At 36.9% G+C, this 21,816-nt stretch overlaps 2 protein-coding genes across 2 annotated transcripts in view; one reads left to right on the forward strand and one right to left on the reverse strand.

The window, feature by feature from the left end:
• mcf2l2 (MCF.2 cell line derived transforming sequence-like 2) overlaps positions 1–21,816 on the forward strand; it is an 87,758-nt gene that overhangs the window by 50,567 nt on the left and 15,375 nt on the right. Inside the window, exons 16-28 of the mRNA XM_016248699.1 lie at positions 7,388–7,454; positions 8,126–8,241; positions 9,609–9,678; positions 9,775–9,867; positions 10,751–10,843; positions 11,143–11,268; positions 11,407–11,628; positions 12,147–12,239; positions 12,579–12,657; positions 14,611–14,665; positions 15,951–16,048; positions 19,074–19,169; positions 21,409–21,492. Coding sequence (XP_016104185.1) covers positions 7,388–7,454; positions 8,126–8,241; positions 9,609–9,678; positions 9,775–9,867; positions 10,751–10,843; positions 11,143–11,268; positions 11,407–11,628; positions 12,147–12,239; positions 12,579–12,657; positions 14,611–14,665; positions 15,951–16,048; positions 19,074–19,169; positions 21,409–21,492 — 1,292 coding nt within the window. The remainder of the gene's footprint in view (positions 1–7,387; positions 7,455–8,125; positions 8,242–9,608; positions 9,679–9,774; positions 9,868–10,750; positions 10,844–11,142; positions 11,269–11,406; positions 11,629–12,146; positions 12,240–12,578; positions 12,658–14,610; positions 14,666–15,950; positions 16,049–19,073; positions 19,170–21,408; positions 21,493–21,816) is intronic.
• Positions 3,160–6,712, reverse strand: LOC107563744 (lactosylceramide 1,3-N-acetyl-beta-D-glucosaminyltransferase A). The gene is made up of 2 exons (XM_016248691.1): positions 6,599–6,712; positions 3,160–4,923 (listed from the first exon to the last, which is right to left on the reverse strand). Exon 2 carries the CDS (start codon positions 4,641–4,643, stop codon positions 3,492–3,494), a length of 1,152 nt encoding a protein of 383 aa, XP_016104177.1. The 5' UTR covers positions 4,644–4,923; positions 6,599–6,712; the 3' UTR covers positions 3,160–3,491.

The raw sequence follows: 21,816 nt of genomic DNA on the forward strand, positions 1-21,816 counted from the left end.
ATTGCTGGGTTTGTCCATATTTTACCCATCACTGGGTTGTATTTAACCCAGCATTTTTTAGAGTGTATTATTGAAAAAAATGGAAACATCTGTATTAGTGTTTATACACAATAAAAATTAATTAATTAATTAATTAAAAAAGAGTACTGGTTATTTTCCGCCAGGACATTATCTGTTAATTTGACAAACATTTCTGTTTACCCTAGAACACTAAGCAATGAAGTGCAAAATTTAACACCTGTAAAAAATCAATACAGAAAAAAATATTAATACAGTACAATGTGCCCTCTTTGAATGGATTGTTTTTTTTTACATTCCTGTTCTGTTGCGCATTTAAAGGGGTAGTTCACCCAAAAATAAAAATTTTATGTTTATCTGCTTACCCCCAGGGCATCCAAGATGTAGGTGACTTTGTTTCTTCAGTAGAACACAGACTGAGATTTTTAACTCCAGCCGTTGCAGTCTATCAGTCGTATAATGCATGGCAATGGTAACAAAATCTATGAGAGAAAAAAAAACATGCACAGACAAATCCAAATTAAACCCTGCGGCTCGTGACGACACATTAATGTCCTAAGACACGAAACGATCAGTTTGTGCGAGAAACCGAACAGTATTTATATCATATTTTACCTCTAATACACCACTATGTCCAACTGCTTTGAGCACGCGCACGGCATCCGGTGCGTGAGGTGTGTACGCGCTCTGGCGTAGTTTACGTTAATGGGTGTGTTGATATCCAGCGCGTGAGGTGTGTACGCGCTCTGTATAATCACATAATTCAAGATAAGGGGGCAGAAAATGTATATATTTATATAATTTCATACAGTTAATATCACACGAAGAGTGCCGTTTTTTTGTAAACAAAAAAACATTCCAAGTCCCTCTAAGCTGCATTAACATGTGTAAATACATCTAAATGCCACTTCATATGCAACTTCTGCAAAGATTAATTTTGTTTATATTGATTTCATTTGTTTAGTAACAGCCTAAATGTATTATTATTATAATTGACTGATTTAATGTAAGAATTTGACTCAAAAAATGATGCACACTTTTAGAAAAAATGGCTTTATAAAGGTAAAAATGTCCATAAAAGGTAAAAAGCAATTTAAACTTATTGGAAAAGATTAATTTATATCACTGCTGTGAACTGACCACACAGAATATGAAATATATATCAAAAACTTTAGGAGCTGTCCACGGTTGTTCTTATATCAGCACAATAACACACTTAGCAAAATATTGTCTAATTATCTTTATCGATATAAAATTCCAGAAAATATTGAGATATTATTTTTTGTCAATATCGCACACAGGACTGATACAAAATGATTTGCAACGGTCGCTTTGTTACGCCCAGTGTAGACAGCTTCAAGCTGTTGGTTTATTTATGTAGCCTATTTTTTATTTCTTTTTTGGCTAGTAGAAGTTATGAATGGCCGGTAACTTAAAAATTTAGTAGCCAAATTGGCTGGTGAGTGAAAAAGTTCATTTAAATCCCTGCGAGAAACCACCAAAACCTCAACATAATGGAAACTCTTTCAAATGTCAAAAATAACTGAACATTTACCACTAACAGGTCTTTCTCTTTAATCAAAAACCAATTCAACTTCATTTCAAGCACTTCATTTAAACAATTACTCTCCTGATCCAGCATAAAGTAATGCTGGGAACTAAAAAAAATCCCGTTTAGTTTCAGTTTATGAACAAAAATGATGTATTTTCGACACAAATGGATTACTGTAGGTCAACTTTGACTTTTGAAAGGGAAGCTGTGACATACTTTCAGTAATGGTGTTTCTTAAGCTTATAATAATTAAGTAAATTGAATAAGCAGCAAACATAATTTGTGTAGGTTTTCAACCCCACTATACTAATCTGGATAACATACTTTGGTACAGGAGGAGTCAAAGAGAGTCAAGCTGCATTAAAAATAATGGAATTAACACTTTAATTGATTTTAACTCAGAATGATAGTGGGGAAATAAAAACACTGATGGCAATGTCCATTTTTGGCAGTGTTTTCGCATATTGAAGACTCATTCTTCTTATTCTAATTATATCTCAGTGGTGATTCTTATTCTATTCGGTAATAAGATAAAAAATAATGTACATTTTAATAAACCTTTTTTAATAAGGTAAAAAAGTCGTGGCCTAATGGTTAGAGAGTCGGACTCGTAACCCAAGGTTGCGGGTTCGAGTCTCGTACTGGCAGGGATTGTAGGTGGGGGGAGTGAATGTACAAGGCAAGGCACTGAACCCCCAACTGCTCCCCGGGCACCGCAGCAAAAAATGGCTGCCCACTGCTCCGGGTGTGTGTTCACTGCTGTGTGTGTGTGCACTTTGGATGGGATAAATGCAGAGCACTAATTCCGAGTATGGGTCACCATACTTGGCCACATGTCACTTCACGTAATACAGTAATTTCACATTATAGTACCAAGAATAAGATTATTTTGTATACGGTGATGAGATTTGAGGGTTAGTTGTCATGATAATAATGACACAATGCAATAAATCTCAATACGCTTTGATTTATTGTAGCAAAATGTAACTTGTTAAAATCCTTCTTCACAAGTAGCACCATTTTATCATCATTTCATTGAAAGCTTTGAGAGCTTTAAGCAGAAGCATATGACATTTGTAACATGAAAGAAAGTCCACACACTCTCTAATAGCATTCCACAATGAAAAGTCTTCCTTCTTAGTCTGAATACAGTCTTATACCGTTACGATGGTGTAATACAAAGGAACTGAAACTAACAGTACACCAGAAGAGAACCTGACCACAGCTAAATCTCATGAAACATGTCCAAGCCCATTTTACTCCAATGACTATAAAAAATTTTTTTAAAAAAGGATTAAGAAAAAGGCTGTATTGTGGCCATTTTTTCAATTATTATTTTCATGTTGATTAAAAAATATAATAATTAATTAAATGCTAATATTGGTTTTAATATTGGTTTTACTCATATTAAGTATTAATTACATTTTATTATTCATTTTCTCCTTATAATTTTTTAGTTTTGTAATTCTCATTCTCAATTCATGATAATTCTTAGTATTTTTTTATTATGGTGATTAGAATTTGTGGGAAAAATCATAACAGTTTCAAAATCACTATCTATTTTTATTGTATATGTATATCCTATTAATTATTTTTTTTTTGGGGGGGGGGGGGGTTTGGAGTGAAATATGACCTTGACAAGTTTTGTGAGACTCATGTCATGTTCATGTAGATAATATGCATTTGATGCCCGTCATGTTACCATCGCATTCATGCTCTCTCGCCCGACACTGTACATGAAAAAATAAATAAATAAAAATAAAAAAAGCATAAGTGCAAAACAAATGCTTAGGGCGCATAGCTTTTGAACTTTATTGGGAAATGACAAAATATTTAACATTTAAAGCAAAAGTAAACAAAAACAAACAAACAAGCAAAAAAAGCTGAAATACTGCTCGGACTTCATAAAGCTCACAGTGCATCATGTAAAAGCTGCCATGCATGAATACGTGTTTGTAAAGTACGGCTTACAAAGCAGCTTCATTTTCACAGCTGTACAATAGAGTTTCCCGACCAGTCCAGACGAAATACCTTCTACCTGTGGGGCGGTCGCAACCTTCCACAGATACCTGATATCGTCCTCGTGTCCATGAGAGGTGATCATTTTTTCATAGATGCACGGGTGATAGGGCGTTTTCCCCTCACCCGAAAAAAAAACATGTTCCTGAGGAGAGACGCCTACTGCAATGGCACAGATACCCATGAAGACATCATCGATATACATAGAGGCATTCAGAGATAGCGTGGCCTGATAGATTTTGGCTGCCACGTCGCCAGAGACAACGTATCCTGCTCCGGCGGTGTAATCTGGGTAGGACGACCACTGGTACATATCGACAGGCATGTAGTACTTACTGTCCCTGCGCCGAACAGGAGGTGCCCCCCTGTGCACATGGCCGATCCAAAGGTTGCGCACGTTCTGTCTTTTGAGGTCCTGAAGGTAGTGCACCAAATTGGGCAAATGGATGAAGACGTCATCGTCAGCAGACATGAGGAAGTGTGTGTGGACGCAGTTCTCGTGTGTCCAGCGGAACTGAAGCAGCAGTTTCACAGTGAGGTTGTGAAATGTGTCAAGGAAGTTCTGCTGAACCAGGTCACCATGGTTCATGTGCTCCTTGTGCAACTCTTTGTGCATTTTTTTCTGCTGCAAGCTATCAGAGAGCACGTCAGGGTGAACTCCCATTGCAAACACTACTTTTATGGTAACACCCAGCTTGTGTCTTATGTAGGACTCATTGCCCCAAGTGGAGCGTATGGCCTGTCGTCTTCTGAAGTTTCCTGGTGAGGACTTCACAAAGAGGAGAAGCAGCACGTCTTTGTCTTTACAAATGTCCTTGTTGTTTAGCAAATACGGGTAGCTACCAAACCTAGCGGCTTGCTCTGGGCTGATGCTGAGGCTTTTGTGGATGAAATCATAACTGTTGATTAGGTAGCGGTAGGAGTACGACTTCACGTGGCTCACAACGTGGTGGTCCACATGGTCCCAGCAAACCATAAGGACTGACATGACACAGCACATGGAGACAAGCTGTAGAAAATGCCATTTTTTCACCCTTCTGCAATTCATGAACATTCTGCTAGGCTGCGCACGCTCTCGACACCTCTTTCTTGTCAAGTCCAGTAATGCAATCCAGATGTACTGCTCTCAATGATTTTCCAGGAATGGATATACCTGAGTTCCATTGTAGTTATCTCAATGCAGATGGGTTGGCCTACCAGAAGCATTAACCCAAAACATTTTCCGCCTTTTTGAGTCCATTTTTTTTTTTTTACACCTCGCAAAAAACGTTAATTCTTACGTGCTTTCGGAGTGAAGACAATCCACTAAATGGCATTAAAACTGCATTTGTGTTCTGCAAAGAAAGAAGAATGATTATTTCAAAGGGTATAGAGATTATAATCATAATTTAAGAAACACCCTTTATGGCCATTTATGAAGTTAATTCATTGAATTGTCTCTTTGTTGATTATAAACTATATGAAACTGATAACAATAATAGCAAAAATACATTTAATATATATTTATTTTATTATTTTTAAACTGTAAATACTATATATTTACACACACTAACATTAAAAAGTTTGGGGTCAGTAAGAATTATTATTATTATTTATTTTTTTTGAAAGAAGCCTCTTAGATGCTAACCAAGGCTGCATTTATTTGACCAACAATACCGTAAAAATAAAGATTCTACAATATTACGTATTCTATTTTAAATCCTATCATTTATTCCTGATGAAATTTTAAGCAGCCATTACTCCAGTCTTCAGTGTCACTTGAACCTTTAGAAATGATTTCTGATTCTGAATGTTTCAATCCTGTTTTTCCAAGTTTCTTTGATGGATAGAAAATTCAAAAGAACTGCATTTATTTGAACTATTTGAAGTATTTTTGTAACATTGCAGAAATCTTTACTGTCACTTGATTTTTTTAATGCATCCTTTCTAAATAAAAGTATTAATTTCTTAAAAAAAAAAACGTTTAAAATCATGGCAGTCACATATAAGCTATTTGCTTTCAAAACAACAATCTTTTTAAATGCCTATTTACAGCATTTGTTGCAATAGCTCATTCAAAACCTTGACCATGTGGGGGGACTCTGCGAATCGATCTTGTGAATGAAAGCAATCGTCGACTCAGCGCTACGTTGAATAAAAGAAGGCTTTAAACCACCGAACACACTGATCTGCTGAGTGCTGTACAAAACATTCACGACCACGAAAAGATCATTACAGCAGCAAATCTACTCAAAAGGCACGACACAACAACAATGCATGTCATAATATCCCAGGAGCCAGGAGTGCCAGGAGCAGGAGGTATCATCTGACAAACTGGATCACCTATTCACACCAGCTGTCCTTTGCAATTATTATACATTAATGAAGGATTACAAGAAAAGTTATACATAAAAAAAGATTATTAAAGTAGATTTTAATATGTCTCTGCTTTGTGTGCTGTGCTGTACAAATGAAGTTGGTTTCCTTATTTTCATTATCTTGTCATTTTTTGTGAATTTATTCACAAATTTCAATAATGAATTGAAATAATTTTGTGCCATTAAAAAGTATATTTACTCTTCATGACCTGTTCAACTTCTGTTTTTTTTTTTAGCTTTGCCCACTTTATCTCTATGATCACAATCTCTTATGACATTTCATCAGCAAGTATTTCTCAGCTGTATTTACATTGCATTTTAAATGTTATAAAACACACACTAAGTGACTCCTATGAAAAACACCCCAAGCAAAAGTTCACATTTAAATAGCTCAGACAATCATATGATACTTACAGCATGTTTAAAAGAACAGACTGATTTCACCCGAAAAAGGGCTTGGTGGTTTTTTTTGTTGTTTTTTTTCTCTCCGAAAATTGCATTTAATACTCTGACTTACAGTTACTGGGTAAATTTAGCATGAGATCTGTAAGGCTTGCCATACCAATGGAAAGACATTTTGTACTTGGCTTCCAGAAGAAAGATCTGGCAGAAACTCTGTTTAGTCAAAAACTAAGTGAAATACATGACTTACCATCGAGACTGTGGCCCATCCATGATGTAGTAAACGTGTAAAAGTATTTGTTTTTGAACCCTGGACTTCACTCGTATTGTTGCGACTGTTCAGAAAGCAGTAGTGCTAGATGAGCTTCTATTTGAACGGGAGTGTTTCCTTATGGGTGGGAGGAGGGAAAGTACATGCCTTTTTTTAAACATTGGCCAGCTTCATCATGTGAACAAACTGTGAAAAGGGAGCCTTCTCTGACAGAAACATGGAACTTGGGTCATCTGATGCACATAAGCAGGCCACTCCTCAGCACAATAAATGTAATTAATTGGTCTTGGTCTGTGTTAGAGGAGAATTGGTTAAGACAAAATAAGATCAAATAAAATCTGATTTCTGAAGGGTCATCTGAGGTGTTATAGTAGCTCGCATTTTATAGGAAGAACAAAATGTTGAAGACGTTTTGAGTTTTAGTTCCTGAATTGCAACAAACTAGTTGAGATTTTAGCAATGACACAGAAATGAAAACTGAGCTGTCCTTTTTTTGTTAGTGCTAGATGACGTGTCAGTGCTCCAGATTTGCAAAATATGTTAAAGTGTAACAGCCATCATTAGTAGCTTTGTTTATTTTCGGATGTAAAAAGAAGTATTCTACAAACCTTACCTTCCACTATATAGTTGGATGGCTTTATGAGAGTCATGTTCATACTTTCATCTTCACTTTCATGGTCAGCTTTCATCTTAAACGGTGTCTCTCATCACATCAATGTTCTGACCTTAAAATATAGATTTTGTGTTTGTTTTTGCTTTTCTCAACAGCCACATAATGAATGAATTGATTGAGACGGAGAGGCTGTACGTGGAAGAGCTGCAGAGCATTATAGAGGTACATGTATCTTAATTCAACTCAGGAAACAGGAAATGTTGTTGTTGCAAACCATTGCAGTTTAACTGGCACACATTGCAAATGCATGTAGCGTTCAAAATGTTGGGAACAGTAAGATTTATTTTAGAGAAATGAACACATTTACTCATCAATGACGCATTGAATTGATCATTGACAGTAGAGATGTTACAGCAAATTTATATTTCAAATAAATGCCGTTCTTTTGATTTTTTCCCTTTTATTAATCAAAGAATCCTTAAAAAATGCACCACAGTTTCCACAAAACATATTAAGCAGCACAACTGTTTTCAACATTGACAATAATAAGAAATGTTTCTTGAGCAGCAAATCAGCATATTAGAATGATTTCTGAAGGATCATTTGACACTAAAAATTGGAGCAATGGCTGCTGAAAATTCAGCTTTGCATCACGGGATATATATTAAAGTATTTTAAAAACACCTATGTAATAATGTTTGACAAATGTTAAAAACCTAATAAATGACTCGGAATCTCATACAGATCTAATACAAATCACAAATAAAAAATTGTACAAGTAATGTAAATGAATGTCATAAGTGCATCAGATGTAGTTATATCAGTTAGACATCTGTGGTGCAGTGTTGAAATATTTGACTGCGGTTTTGTTGTCATGTTTATTTTTTATGCAGGGATATGCCGCCGCACTGGATGACCCCGAGCTGTTCTACTTGATCCCACCATCTTTGGAAAACAAGAAAGAAGTCCTCTTCGGAAATCTGCCTGAAATCTACGAATTTCACCAGAAGTAAGGAAACGTTTTTTTCGGACACATCTCCAACTTAAGGACATACTATGTGCTTTCTAGCTTGTCAGAACTAATCATTTGCTGGTTCAGTCTGGTAGACCACCTTGGACAAGCAACAAACCACCAGCTGTTCTTACCAGTTTGCACCAGCTAGAAACCAGCTGCCATGTTCCAAAACACTGCTAGCAGCACAAGCTGGATTTTTCCAGAAGGGATTGCACCCTTTTCCAGTATGAGCCAGACCCTCCCCCAATATGCTCCCACATTCCTGACGATGCTCTTGGACAACTGGTTAGACTAGTTTCTTTTCTGATACTTCCATATAGAGGAAACTTCACTCTCACAATTCAAGGAAGTCATCTTAACCACAAAGAGTTTTTTTGAATAGTAAGTGAGAGACACACATTAATGTGTCTGGAATGGGGGTGGGGTTTTGTGGATTGTAGTATTGGATTGTAAAGTCAGTGTCACTAATTATCCATAGGGGTTAGCTGGCCCGTTGTTCGGCTGGCCTTATGCTACCGATTATTCTTGTAGAGTTCATTGTCTCCCACCTGGTATCGGGTTACAGCAAAGTCCAGGATTATGACAATGACAACCCCCCCAAGCAAGTTTGTGTGTATCCCCAAATGCCTTTCCCCAGCACCTGTTTCTACCACATCAGTCAGTCACAGATAAACAACTGCTAATCATTGCTCATCATTCCCAGCTGTAGTTTTGTTTTTGTGCTTTTATGTCAGTAATGAAAGCGTGAGTTCTCAAAGGCTTTTGTGTTTGTTGGTGATATTGGACATTCATTTAGTTATTGATTTGTTTGACAGAGATGAAATATAAACAGGCTTTTCTTAGAAGTCATGCAATGATTCAGTGAAAGGAGAGCGGAGGGATAGTTCACCCAAAACTGAAAATTCTGGCATCATTTATTCAACCTCCTGTCTTTCCTGTATTTTTGTGCAAAATAAAAGGAGAAGTTTAGAAGAATATTAATGCTACTCTTTTTCATATAATGAATGGTGACCAATCATTAGACTTAAAATATTATATGATATTTTATTATTATTATATTTTGTTATTATTATTATTATTATTATATTATACTACTTGTAAGGTGCTTCTTTGTGTAAGGTTTCTTTTTTTGGAGCTTTACAGGCCCTGGTAAAGAGCAATCTCTCTCTCTCTCTCTCTCTCTCTCTCTCTATATATATCTTACATTGAAGAAATAAAACTCTAATGCTTTTGAAAAATGTGAAACACTTTTTCTACCAAGCTCCCTCCTTTCCTTTTCTTTGTGCCATTTCCTTGCCTGTTGTCCTCTCATTCCCTCTAGTTATTTATTTTGTTTCATTTGTTCCATTATGTTTTGACAGAATATTTCTCAAAGAGCTGGAAAATACTGCAGAAAAGCCGGAGTTAGTAGGAACATGTTTTTTGAAGCGGGTGAGTGACATCATGGAGATGTGGTCTGTGAAATACAGTACACCTACAGTATGTGAAATGGGATCCTAACGCTTGTCTCCATCTGCTGTCTAACAGAAAGAAAAGTTACAGATTTATGAGAAATATTGTCAGAATAAACCGCGATCTGAGGCTTTGTGGCGGCAGTGTGGGGACAGTATGTTCTTTCAGGTGAGGCTTATGTACACACACCTATGTATACACAGTGCTTAATTTGTAAATTGCAAGGTGCCGGAACAAAGGCGGGTGACGGATCCGGCATGATTAGAGGAGGGAGAGGTAACGGAGCATTCTCGCAATGGAGGACCAGCTTACTCGATTAACAGCGTGCATCTTCTTACGGTCATGAAAAAATTTTAAAAGTCATGAAATTTTAAAACAGCCATTTCCAGGCCTGGAAAGGTTTTGGAAAACTCATGGATTTTTTTCCTTAAATCTCTGTATAATAGAATTATGTTCAATCTGCTTTCGAGTTTATAATGAGGGAAATACCTGCAAACATATTCAATAGAGCATGTAGGTTAGATGAGTAAATAAATCCACACATACTATCAGATTAAATCAGTCATTTGAAAACAGCGTGAGTGATTCAGCTGTATCTCATCTTCTCTCACTCTCAAAGCGGCTTCACAACAGCGCATCTCGTCTGCACTACTGCACGCTGCGATACAAGACTTTTGCTCGGGTTTCGGGACAGTCGATAGAATTGTCACTTGCCTAATCGAGTCATTGTTGCATCGTCACAAAACTATATCAAGAAACAGTTATTATTATTGTCAAAACAGTTGTGATGCATAATATATGTGCAAAACAGTGATGCTTTTTTTAGGGTTCTTTGATGAATACAAAAGTTCAAAAGAACAGCATTTATTTGAAATAGAAATCAAATGTTCTTTTAAACAATATAAATTGTCACTTTTGATCAGTCCTGGCTAAATAAAAGTAAATTCTTCTAAGAAAAATTATTTATTGAGCCCACTTTTTTATTAAACGGTAGTCTAACTTTCTGTATGTGAAAATTTCACTTCCCTAATGATTTTTATTTTTGATGTAGGAGTGTCAGAAAAGGTTGGACCACAAGCTTTCATTAGATGCATATCTGCTAAAGCCTGTGCAGAGAATCACTAAGTACCAACTGATGTTAAAGGTAAGTCTTTTCCCATCTTTTTTCTAGTTTGTTGTATATGTTTGTTTGTATATCAACGTGGCGACCGCTCAGATTACTTTTATTGATCTTAAATTACGCTAATATACTACTCCTGAACTTTCACTCATTTTACATTTAAAATAAGACAGTATTTAATACTTTTATGAAGCTATTTTCCTTCTGGGAACCACACAACCTGCAATACTGGATTGGGAACATTTGAGTTTTGATACCTATCTTTTAATTTAACCCTAATTGAACCGGTTTTTATTTTCACACACATTCTACTCATTTTACAGGAGATGCTGAAGTGCAGTAAGAACTCAGAGGGCACTGCTGAGCTGGAGGAAGCTCTGGCCACAATGCTGGACATCATCAAATCAGTCAATGACTCCATGCATCAGATCGCCATTACGGGTTTTGAGGTTCATAAGGTTACATTATGTTTATCGCAGTAATTTTTATGTTGAACAAATACGGTATGTGAAGGTCAATATTTTGCATGTTGTGAACCTGCTTTTGTGTGTGTGCTAATTTAAGTCTTACTGTACGTGTGATTTCAGGGCAATCTGAATGATTTGGGAAAACTGCTCATGCAGGGGTCGTTTAATGTTTGGACAGACCATAAGAAAGGTCACAGTAAAGTGAAGGACTTGGCGCGCTTCAAACCCATGCAGAGACATCTATTCCTCTACCACAAAATGCTTTTGTTCTGCAAGAAACGAGAGGAGACATCTGATGGTCATGAGAAATCCCCTTCCTACAGTTTCAAGCACTCATTAAAGGTGGGAAGGACCCTGTCACTGACTGTCAGATGAAGTTATGAAAGTAATGAATTGGTTGATGTCTGGCTGTACAGAATGAGCTTCATGTCTACACTGAAGGCACACTGAACGCTGAACAATGTAGCAACTTCCTATTTGCTTTAAGTTCTCATTTATTTTCAGAGCAAATATTAAACATCTTTTTCTGTTTATTGTGGCAGTATACATGGATTCAAAAAGAGAGATGTGTGTGTGTGTGCGCGCATATATGCATATATATATATATATATATATATATATATTATATATAGGATCTACTAAACAAAATTACTATCCCTGTGGCTGTAGAAATATATATATATATATATATATATAGCCATGACTTCCCAATACAGCCATCATTTCCATCTAAGTAATTATTTTTAGTGTATCAAAATGATTAATAGCAAATTTTGTGTGGGACAAGCTAAAAACACATTTTAAATCATATTACATTTGATCAGGTGAGAAACTGATCAGTGGTGTGTTTTTCCCCCTAGATGAGCTCGGTGGGAATCACAGAAAATGTCAAGGGAGACATCAAGAAGTTTGAAATCTGGTACAATGGCAGGGAGGAAGTTTACATCGTTCAGGTACAGCTCAATGTCACAAGACACACAATTGTTTTTTATTAACATAATAAATAATTTTGAGTATACAAAGTGGGGTCCAAACAGTTTGTGACCATGCAAAAATGTTTCTGTTGACCAAATGTTGGTCAACTGTTGAGTCCGTTATTGTATTGTATGCTGTTGTGAAAGTTCCTGTGCATTTTATAGGTGCCCTGTCAGCCTTTATCATTTTATCTAATTGATATTGTTTTTGGGAAGTACCATGTTGTTCCGTATATTGGCCATGAGAGGGAACTTGGCAACAGTGCTCCAAAACTGAAAGGTTCCCATTGTTATAACATGTCCTGAATTCTCTGTCAGGCCCCTTCGATGGAAGTGAAGAACACGTGGGTGTCAGAGATCCGCAAAGTCTTAACAAGCCAGCTGGAAGCCTGCCGAGGTATTTCTGGGCAAACCTCCCCTTCACGTGGTCTCAGTCTAATAAAAAACTTTGTCTAACTTGTTACAAGCTACCCTGAAGAAAACTTTATTTGCCATGTAAAGCCATAATTACTTGTGAACTCCCAATGACAACCTGAAACAACCTCACCTTCTTAACTTTTTTTGCATAAAAAAAGACTGTTTACACAGTTCTTCTCAGTGCTTGGAAACCCCTAAAGAAAGAATTTGGCTGTTGTGAGTGAGATAGAGATAACATGATGTTATCTAAAGTTTTTAGTTTTCATGGTTGCTTAGTAGGGCTGCACAATTAATCGAGTTTCTAATCGCAATTACAATTATGGAGTCCACTTATGTTATTCTGCACGCTTAAAGGGATCATATGATGCTATTTTAAAGATAATTATTTTGTGTATTTGGTGTAACAGAATATGTTGGCATGCTTTAATGTTCAAAAAACATAATTCAAATACTGTACATTATTGTAGGTCCTCTATGCCCCGCCTCTCTCAAACACGTTGTTTTCAACAAAGCCCCCTCCTTTGACAAGCGCAGTCTGCTCTGATTGGCCAGCTGACCCAGTGCATTGTGATTGGCCGAACACCACAAGCACGCGTCGCAAATGTAACGCCCCTTACCATAATCGCAGCTTCAGCTTTCAAAGTAAATATCAAGACAGTTAATAATGTCGTTAGTTTTACCATCAGTTCAAGCCCGAAAGGGCAACAGAGTCGCGTGACAGACACAGTGATGATGCAGTCCACAAGCCTCTGACGTGCTATGATTTCTGACAGGCAGTTCACTCTCCTGTGATGTGACCCTGTTCCCCTCACACACACACACAACGCGTTACTCTGCGCTGAACTAAACTCCGCATTTGAACAATCAATAGCAAATACTTAAACTAATAACAAAACATACTTACAGTCGCTGATTCAGAAGCACCAGATTGTCATAGCAAAGTCGGAATCGACTTTTTTTTTTTTTTTTAGAAATAGCTTTTGTGCACAGCCAGCCTTGTACTCTTCTAGGTTCAAAAAACTGTCGTCCATAAAATGCGTTGCACAAATTCGAACATCTGGGTTGTGCTGTTCTGTTGTAAATAAATCTTAACCAATGATTCCTAATTGCATCTACTTCCGGAAGGCCAAATAAAGTGCTTTTGCTTTCGTACTGAATCACACAGCGTCTCCCTGGCATGGCTGCATCAACACTGCTGCTGTTCCTGAAACCACACCTTCTTTCTTTGCGTGCACATCTGGGTGGCATTATGCTAATATTTCCACATAGTGACGTAGATATGTGGGGGCGTGCTAGAACGAGCCGTTTTAGGGGGGCGTGGCTGACTCTTAACTTTTATAAAGAATATCTCTTTGGATTTGAGACTTTAGTCTTTGCAACTTTACAGATCTTCTTTATGCACCAAGAGAAAGGAAAACTTGAAATCGCATCATATGACCCCTTTAAGATATGTTTTTTTTCTTTCTACATGTTATCTTAAGGGTTTTTCCATAGTTTTAGTTTTAGTATAACATTATAATACCATTCATATTTTTTTGTTTGTTTGTTTATAATTTAAAGAAGAAACCAGTCCGATGTATATTTGACATTTGAGGCTTAATACTATAGAAAAGCACTAAAGGTTTTTCAGTTAGTGTTTTCAGCTTGTTTATTTTCATATAAAAATACGGCATGCAGTTGCATCAAACAATGGTATAAACATCATTTAATGTAAATTGTGATCATCGTAATTAATAATCGCAATTACAATTTCAAGGGAATAATCGACAATTATGATTTTTGTCATCATCGTGCAGCCCTATTGCTTAGTAAAGGTACTGAAATCAACATCCAAAACCAAACAAATCCTTGAGGTGTTTTGTGTGCTGTGTGAATATAGTATGTGAACACTGAATGACCCCTGTATGACCTTTCTCTCTCTCTCACGGCATAGAAGCCAGTCAACTCCATCAGAAGATTACAGAGAACATCTACCATGCTCCCATGAGGTATTTTATAGACATTTTTAATTTTGCTCTTATCTAACTGGCCCCAGTGTGGTGTTTATTGTATGTACTGTAAAGTTAACTTCCCTTAAGTTTACACCGGTGTCTCAGTTGGGTAACCATGGGTGTAGTTCTTCACATTAATGTTTGACAGCCAGAAAGTTTGTTTTGTAATTTTAATGAGTATATCTTTTTGCTTTAGTACCGTTGTTTTACTTCCTCCTCCCTCCAAAAATGTATTTATTCAGTTGCATCTAATAACAAACCAAATTACTCTTTGTTTGTAGATGCAAACGTATATTTACTTATGGTGGATATAATAGAGTGACTCACACTTCTGACTAACGCTGTACAGTACTAAGGACATTATCTGTTTTATTCAGATTTAAGTCTTTCTGTAAACCAAACATCAAAAGATTGGGGTCTGTAAGATTTTTAAAATGTTTTTAGACAAAATGTTTTATTCTATTTTCATATGTTTTAAAATGTAATTTATTCCTGTGATGGCAAAACTGAATTTTCTCTAGTCTTCAGTGTCACATGATCCTACAGAAATCATTTAAATATACAGATTTGGTGCTCAAGAAACAATTCTTATTATTATTAATGTTGAAAAAAGTTGTGGTGCTTCATATTTTTGTGGAATCTGTCATTAATTTTTTTCAGGATTCATTGATGAATACAAAGTTCACAAGAGAAGCATTTATTTGCAATATAATTTTTGGGAGTCTTTACTGTAACTCTTGATCAATTGAATGCATCCATGCTGAATGAAAGTGTTAATTTACTTAAAAAAGAAAATAAAAAAACTTACTGAACCCAAACTTGTGAACAATAGTGTATACAGTGGGGAAAAAAAGTATTTAGTCAGCCACCAATTGTGCAAGTTCTCCCACTTAAAAAGATGAGAGAGGCCTGTAATTTTTATCATAGGTATACCTCAACTATGAGAGACAAAATGAGAAAAAAAATCCAGAAAATCACATTGTAGGATTTTTAAAGAATTTATTTGCAAATTATGGTGGAAAATAAGTATTTGGTCAATAACAAAATTTCATCTCAATACTTTGTTATATACCCTTTGTTGGCAATGACAGAGGTCAAAAGTTTTCTGTAAGTCTTCACAAGGTTGTAGTTTTTTTATAGTTTTAAATGCAACGTTTTGGTGAATTAATTTGATTGATAATTGAAATACTTCAGGGGCCACTGCATGCATACGCATATTTTTGTGCCATCTGCATCTATTTTTTTTACCATTGTGTTCTGCTGACTTTGCTTTTATTGACAGAAATATGCGCAAAACAGCTCTCCGGCAGTCTGACTCTTCCAGTCCAGAAACTGGCTACAGGCGTAGTGATACAGGCCCAAATATGCGTCATAAACGAGGTGAGAGCCCTTATAAATCTAGTATAAAACCTACCGTTTCTCCAACCAAACAATCAGAAGTATTCGCCCTTCAGAGCCTGCAGTGGTCAACAAGCACTCCGGATTTACGGGCATTTGTATGAGTGTTGTCTCTCTTCCTCTCTCCTACTTTTTAACTATTTAGTGCATTTTCCTTAATTAGGCCATTATCTCTAATCTATGCTGTAATGGCTGTAAAATTGCCAACGGATAATTGGTTACTGGAAAGCACTTCAAAGCCTCATCCCCCTTGGCAAGATATTTTGCAGGGCCGGATTTACGCATAGGCATTCTAGGCACGTGCCTATGCTTGCTCGTCCAGGGGGGGGCCCAAACACAATGAAGAGATATATAATACTTTTGTTATACTATGGGATATCTACAACAGTAAAAGAACCAAAACCCCAGAAGACGTTGAGCAAATAAATATAACAAACAATAGGGTAAAAATGACAAACTATTTCCATGTCTTCAACCATTTTTATTTACGAAAATCACAATTTCTTTCTCCTGTTCTCTCTCACACGCGCACACACAGTACAGACACGCACTCGTGCACACACGCGGAGACACGGACAGAAACTTCATGTCAGAGCTGCCACTGCCCCACGAATTTATCCATAAAATAGTTTCGCATGACATTTCTCAGTAGCGAGGTTCTTGAAGCAGTTCAACTTAAAGATTCGCTATTAGTAGACACTGCTGCTGAATACTGCTGAGAGATGCACAGACGCAAGTATTCACACGCGCTTAATCTCTCTCTCTCTCTCCCTCCCTCTCCCTCTTTCGCTCTCTCCCTCTAATAACTGCGTTAGGCTGCATTAATAACTGTTTTAGCCTGCATATCAGTGGCTCAAGCCTCTGTTACTAGCTCTAAAATTACGTTTTGGAATTTGCAACGGAAGGTTTGGGATGAGGTGCGTAAAAATTGGCTAGTTCAACACACACGAGGACAGAAACATGTCAAATGTCCTAAAATAAATCATCTGAACAATGTCTTGAGGTGCTGGTTGCATAGGCCGTTAAAATTATTAGAGAAATAATGCACTCCCGAAGTGGTTATGTGGCCACGTCGCCGCACCTATTAATGGAATGGTCTTTCTGAGTTCTCAAACAAATTAAGAACTACATTCGATTTTTATTGATTAAACGCAAGCGCTTATTGCGATAGAAAACACTGTAACGGTTTCCACTGATTAAGAAATATTTTTGTTTGCTTGGGTGGTCATATTAGGCCTATTATATTAATAGGGAAGGGGGGCCCAAAAATTAGTTTTGCCTATATCACAAAAAGAGATAAATCCGGCCCTGGTATTTTGCGATGAAGCTCAGTTATAATGCTGAATGTATTGAGTCCTCTGTCGTGTCGGTTGGTCTGACTTGGACTGCTCTTGTGTACTTCATCGTGTGCTGGCGTCTGGAGAGGTTTTTTGGGGTAAATATCGCTCGGTTTGGTCTTACCGTCCTGTCAGGTTGCAGATTTTAAGTGAGTAAAGGATTGTGACGGGTGTTTAGTTCCTCTGAGGATAGAAGTCCTCTGTATGCTGACCCAGCCAAACCCAGCCTCGAGGCAGAGGATTACAAGTCTCTGACCTGGGCTGGAGATGTTTTACACTCAAAAACATATCTCACCTTAGTCTTTGATGACTCTTAAATATCTCTTATGTTATAGATTGCTATTACCCGATGCTTTTTTTCCCCCAAAAGCTGCTGCTGACGCAGTATACAGAGTATAATATAATGCAGATATTATACAATTTATTCACACAAATGAAATGAACATGAAATATTTATTTACTTAATTTCTAAGAAATTCCAATTATTTAAAAAATATATTATCTGTAATATTTCTCAATATTCTACACAATATCTGCTCAAAAGTTTGACTTATCTATGGTAATTTATGCTGTAGACATAAATAACAATTTATATGCTATTCTTAAAATCTTCAAAAGATACACTACCTTTAAAAAATTTGTTTTTTAAAGATTTGTTTTAAATATTAAAAGTTAGTTAAAAAAATTAAGTTAAGTTTAGTTTTCTATTTTAGAATATTTTAAAATGTAATTTATTCCTGTGATGCAAAGCTGAATTTTCAGCATCATTACTCCTGCCTTCAGTGTCACATGATCCTTCAAAATCATTCTAATAGGTTGATTATTATTATTATCAATGTTCTTATTATTATCAAGCGAACAATTGTGCTGCTTAATATTTTTGTGGAAACCATGATACATTTTTTAAAGATTGTTTGATGTATATAAAGTTCAAAATAACAGCATTTATTTGTAATAAAAAACCTTGGTAGCATAATAAATGTCTTTATTGTTACTTTTGATCAATTTAATGCATCCTTGCTGAATATAAGTGTTAATTTTTTTTTTTTAAATGATAAAAATAAATCTTATTAACCCAAACTTTTGAAGAGTCATATATGTGGTTTATTTTGGCCAAAATACTGGTTTAGCCATGAAACGTCAGCTATTTAAATGTCTCCTCAGTCTAGTGCATTTATCACCTCTGATTTATTTTAAGCCAAGTTTGATCGTTCAGTCAAACCTCCAGGAATTGTTTTTTTCCCCCTAAAATATCTAAAAAATGCATCTTCTACTGTATGTTTTTGTACAGTATGATGTGACTTATATATGTATAACAAGATCCTGAGACCTGTTTTGTTTCCAAGAAGGTCTAATATCTGGACATATCTAATATCTGGAAAGTTATCACTTATCCATGGTGTGCCGCATAGAATTGATAGGTAAATAAACGTTTTTTTTGGCAGGTAATTAAAAAAGTTTGCTTTTCTACTGTATTGGGAAACATAACACCCGATATCACTTGAATGGGTTAATACAACAAAAGCAGCATATATGTGCCGCTCCATCACAGACAAAACGATTATTTTTTATGACAGATCCTTGATCTCTTTTCCCTGCTGTTCACCTCACCCTCCACACTTTTCTACCTGCTGCTTTAACTGCAGTCCTGTCCTCCTCTCCTCTTATAGCTGACGCATCAGCCAGCCTCGGCTCAGAGCGATATGCTCTCGCTAGAAAGCGCTTCACCTTACAGGGCCTGTCAAACCGCAGGTCTCTCCCCGCAGGTAACGGCACGGCATCATGTCTTGTCTCTATTTGGCCTCATCCATCATCTCATCCTGGTGTGTGCCTGTTGTCCCTGTTGTTAAAATTCATTGTCATCACTCTCTGTCAGTCGCCTCCGAGATCACTTATGCCTTTTTTCCAATGTGTGTGACTTCTGAAAGGAACGCAGCAACCTCAAGAGCTTTGTCATCATCACAGAACATTTGAATTCTCAGAGGAATCTGAATTGTGTGCAAAGCAGGTCAGCTTCCCCTGAAGACAACAGAAGAACTGAGATACTTCAAGCTCAAGCAGACGTCACAGTGTAGTGTTACACTGAGCTTACACTATTCTCTTGACATTTTCAAAACAGTATTGGCATTTTGAGTAGGATGTTCACTTAGTCCATAGGTGCCATTGACTTGAATTGCCTAAAGGCCAAAGTGAGGCTTACAAATGTGTTTCATTGTTTTGGCAAAATGTTAAAAGTTTAAGTCTGTCTGTCTGTTTGTCTATCTAGCTAGCTATATTAAGCCGCTTTTCCACCGAAATTACCTGGAACTATTTGTCCCAGGAACTTTTTTCCCCCCAGACCTGTTGCTGTCTGCATTTCCATCGTGGTCTAAAGTACCGAGAAGATTAGGCAAATAGTCTTGTGACGTAGGTCTGCGCGCATTTCTCAATACCAAGTACGCAAAGTTTGGACTTGCATCCTCGGTACTTCAGACTTTGCGAGTTAGACTCAGTGTGAACTCCCGCGGACGGGACGACGCAAGTCCGGTAATTCTGCAAACAGCAGTGTACTTGATAACATCAGTCAGCTCGCCTTGGCTACTGCAATTTTCCTCACTGTATTTACAATAAGACGAAATATGAAATCAAACACCACTGCCTCTTTTCATTTTCATTTAAACATATAATAGCCGCAGAAATGTAGTTCAGGGAACGTACATACATTACAATGAAACTAAATATTATATCAAACAGTATTGCCTCTTTTCTTTTTTATATATTAATAGATTAATAGAATAAAGACCAAAGATGACCTATTAGATTTACCCAAAACGAATTATATCTCATGTTTAACCACTACAGAGACATCAGAGCCAGCGGCAAATGTCAGAAGGACTAGCCGAGTTGAGGCTGCTCTCGTCGGGAAACAGAAGCACTGAGGCAGCTCACGTCTCCAAAATCGGCAAAGCACATTTTCAAATAGGCGCTGTTTTTATAAATAAACTGCAGATTTGAGTTACTACATTCTCACCTGAAATACTTTTAAAATGCCAATTCATGACATAATAACAGTACTGTCAGGACCACTATCGTCAAAATAGATACTTAGCATGAAGTTTGGTTTGACAGTATGGTTCTGTTCTGGGCAAAAACCTCCCTGCCTATCCATGCAGCCTGTCATGAATGAGCAGGAAGAGCAGCAATAATAACCCCTCTAGGGTTAACAGAACAGAACAAGACAGATATCATTAATGTACTTAATGATATTTAAGTGTAACACTTTATTCAAGATAAGGGAGTCTGATTAGCAAGGAATATTAGAAAGCCAAGTCCTGACTGTGGCGAAAGGAGGCACTGGGGATGGAGGAGGGTAATTTGCTCCGGAGCAAGCTGAAAAGCTGCTGAATAATATTGAATAGAGCTTATATAGGAATGCTGCGATAGGTGTCGTATTCCTATAGGTAGATGTGATCAGCTGAGAATCAGCTGATGCAAGCTTGACTCACGTGACCTGCCAGAACTAACGCTAACGCTTAATTAATATTTAAAAAAAATTATGCGAATATATGGTGGTTGAAATACAATACTGCGTGATCTCAACCAATCAGCATGCTCAGCGCCTAAGTCCCGCCCCCGAAAGTTCTGGACCTTTGGAAAAATACTACCTCGCGAGCAGGGACTTTCTGAGGGGCTTTATTTAGATCCTGATTCCTGCAGTGGAAACACATCGAATTCCGCCCAATGTCCCTAGTTCCTGCGGTGGAAACGGTGCTTTAGATGGCCTACTATCATCACTTTATTTTGGTAGAAAGTAGAGCGAGAGATCAATAGGAAAGACAGTATTGAGAAATGGCACGAGGCTCGAACTCTACCACACATGTGAGAACCATTGCTAAACATAGCTAACTTTAATCCACCTCAAATAGGTTTTCTTCGCATATATCATCCTGTCTCTCATTTCACCACTTCATCCTGTTTTCTCTTAAATCAGACTAACTACTAACTCACCCCCTCCTTTCACTTCAGAACCCACGCCTAAGGAGACAGAGGTTACACGCCGCTTTTCTTTAGCCTCAACTGTCAGCTCCGCCTCTGCACCGCGCACTAAAGGTACAACAACTGCTTGTGGTTTTATTTGGGGTCAGGGTCAGAAGAGTTTCCACCCACCCACACTGCAAGCGATGCAGCAAACTAGAGCACTACCATTGTAATGTTAGAGTGCAATGCTTGCCTATTCTAGTTTGCATGCTACATTGTTAGTATGCAGCTTTAAATCATTTTGATAAAACCTGTTCTGTAGTCATAACGATAGCAAAATGTTCAAACAGTCTTTGATACCAGTTCATCATTTTTAATATTCATATATATATATATATATATATATATATATATATATATATATATATATATATATATATATATATATATATATAT

The sequence above is a fragment of the Sinocyclocheilus grahami genome, unplaced genomic scaffold (genome assembly GCF_001515645.1).
Source record: "Sinocyclocheilus grahami isolate Dianchi unplaced genomic scaffold, SAMN03320097.WGS_v1.1 scaffold25.1, whole genome shotgun sequence".
Lineage (NCBI taxonomy): Eukaryota > Metazoa > Chordata > Actinopteri > Cypriniformes > Cyprinidae > Sinocyclocheilus > Sinocyclocheilus grahami.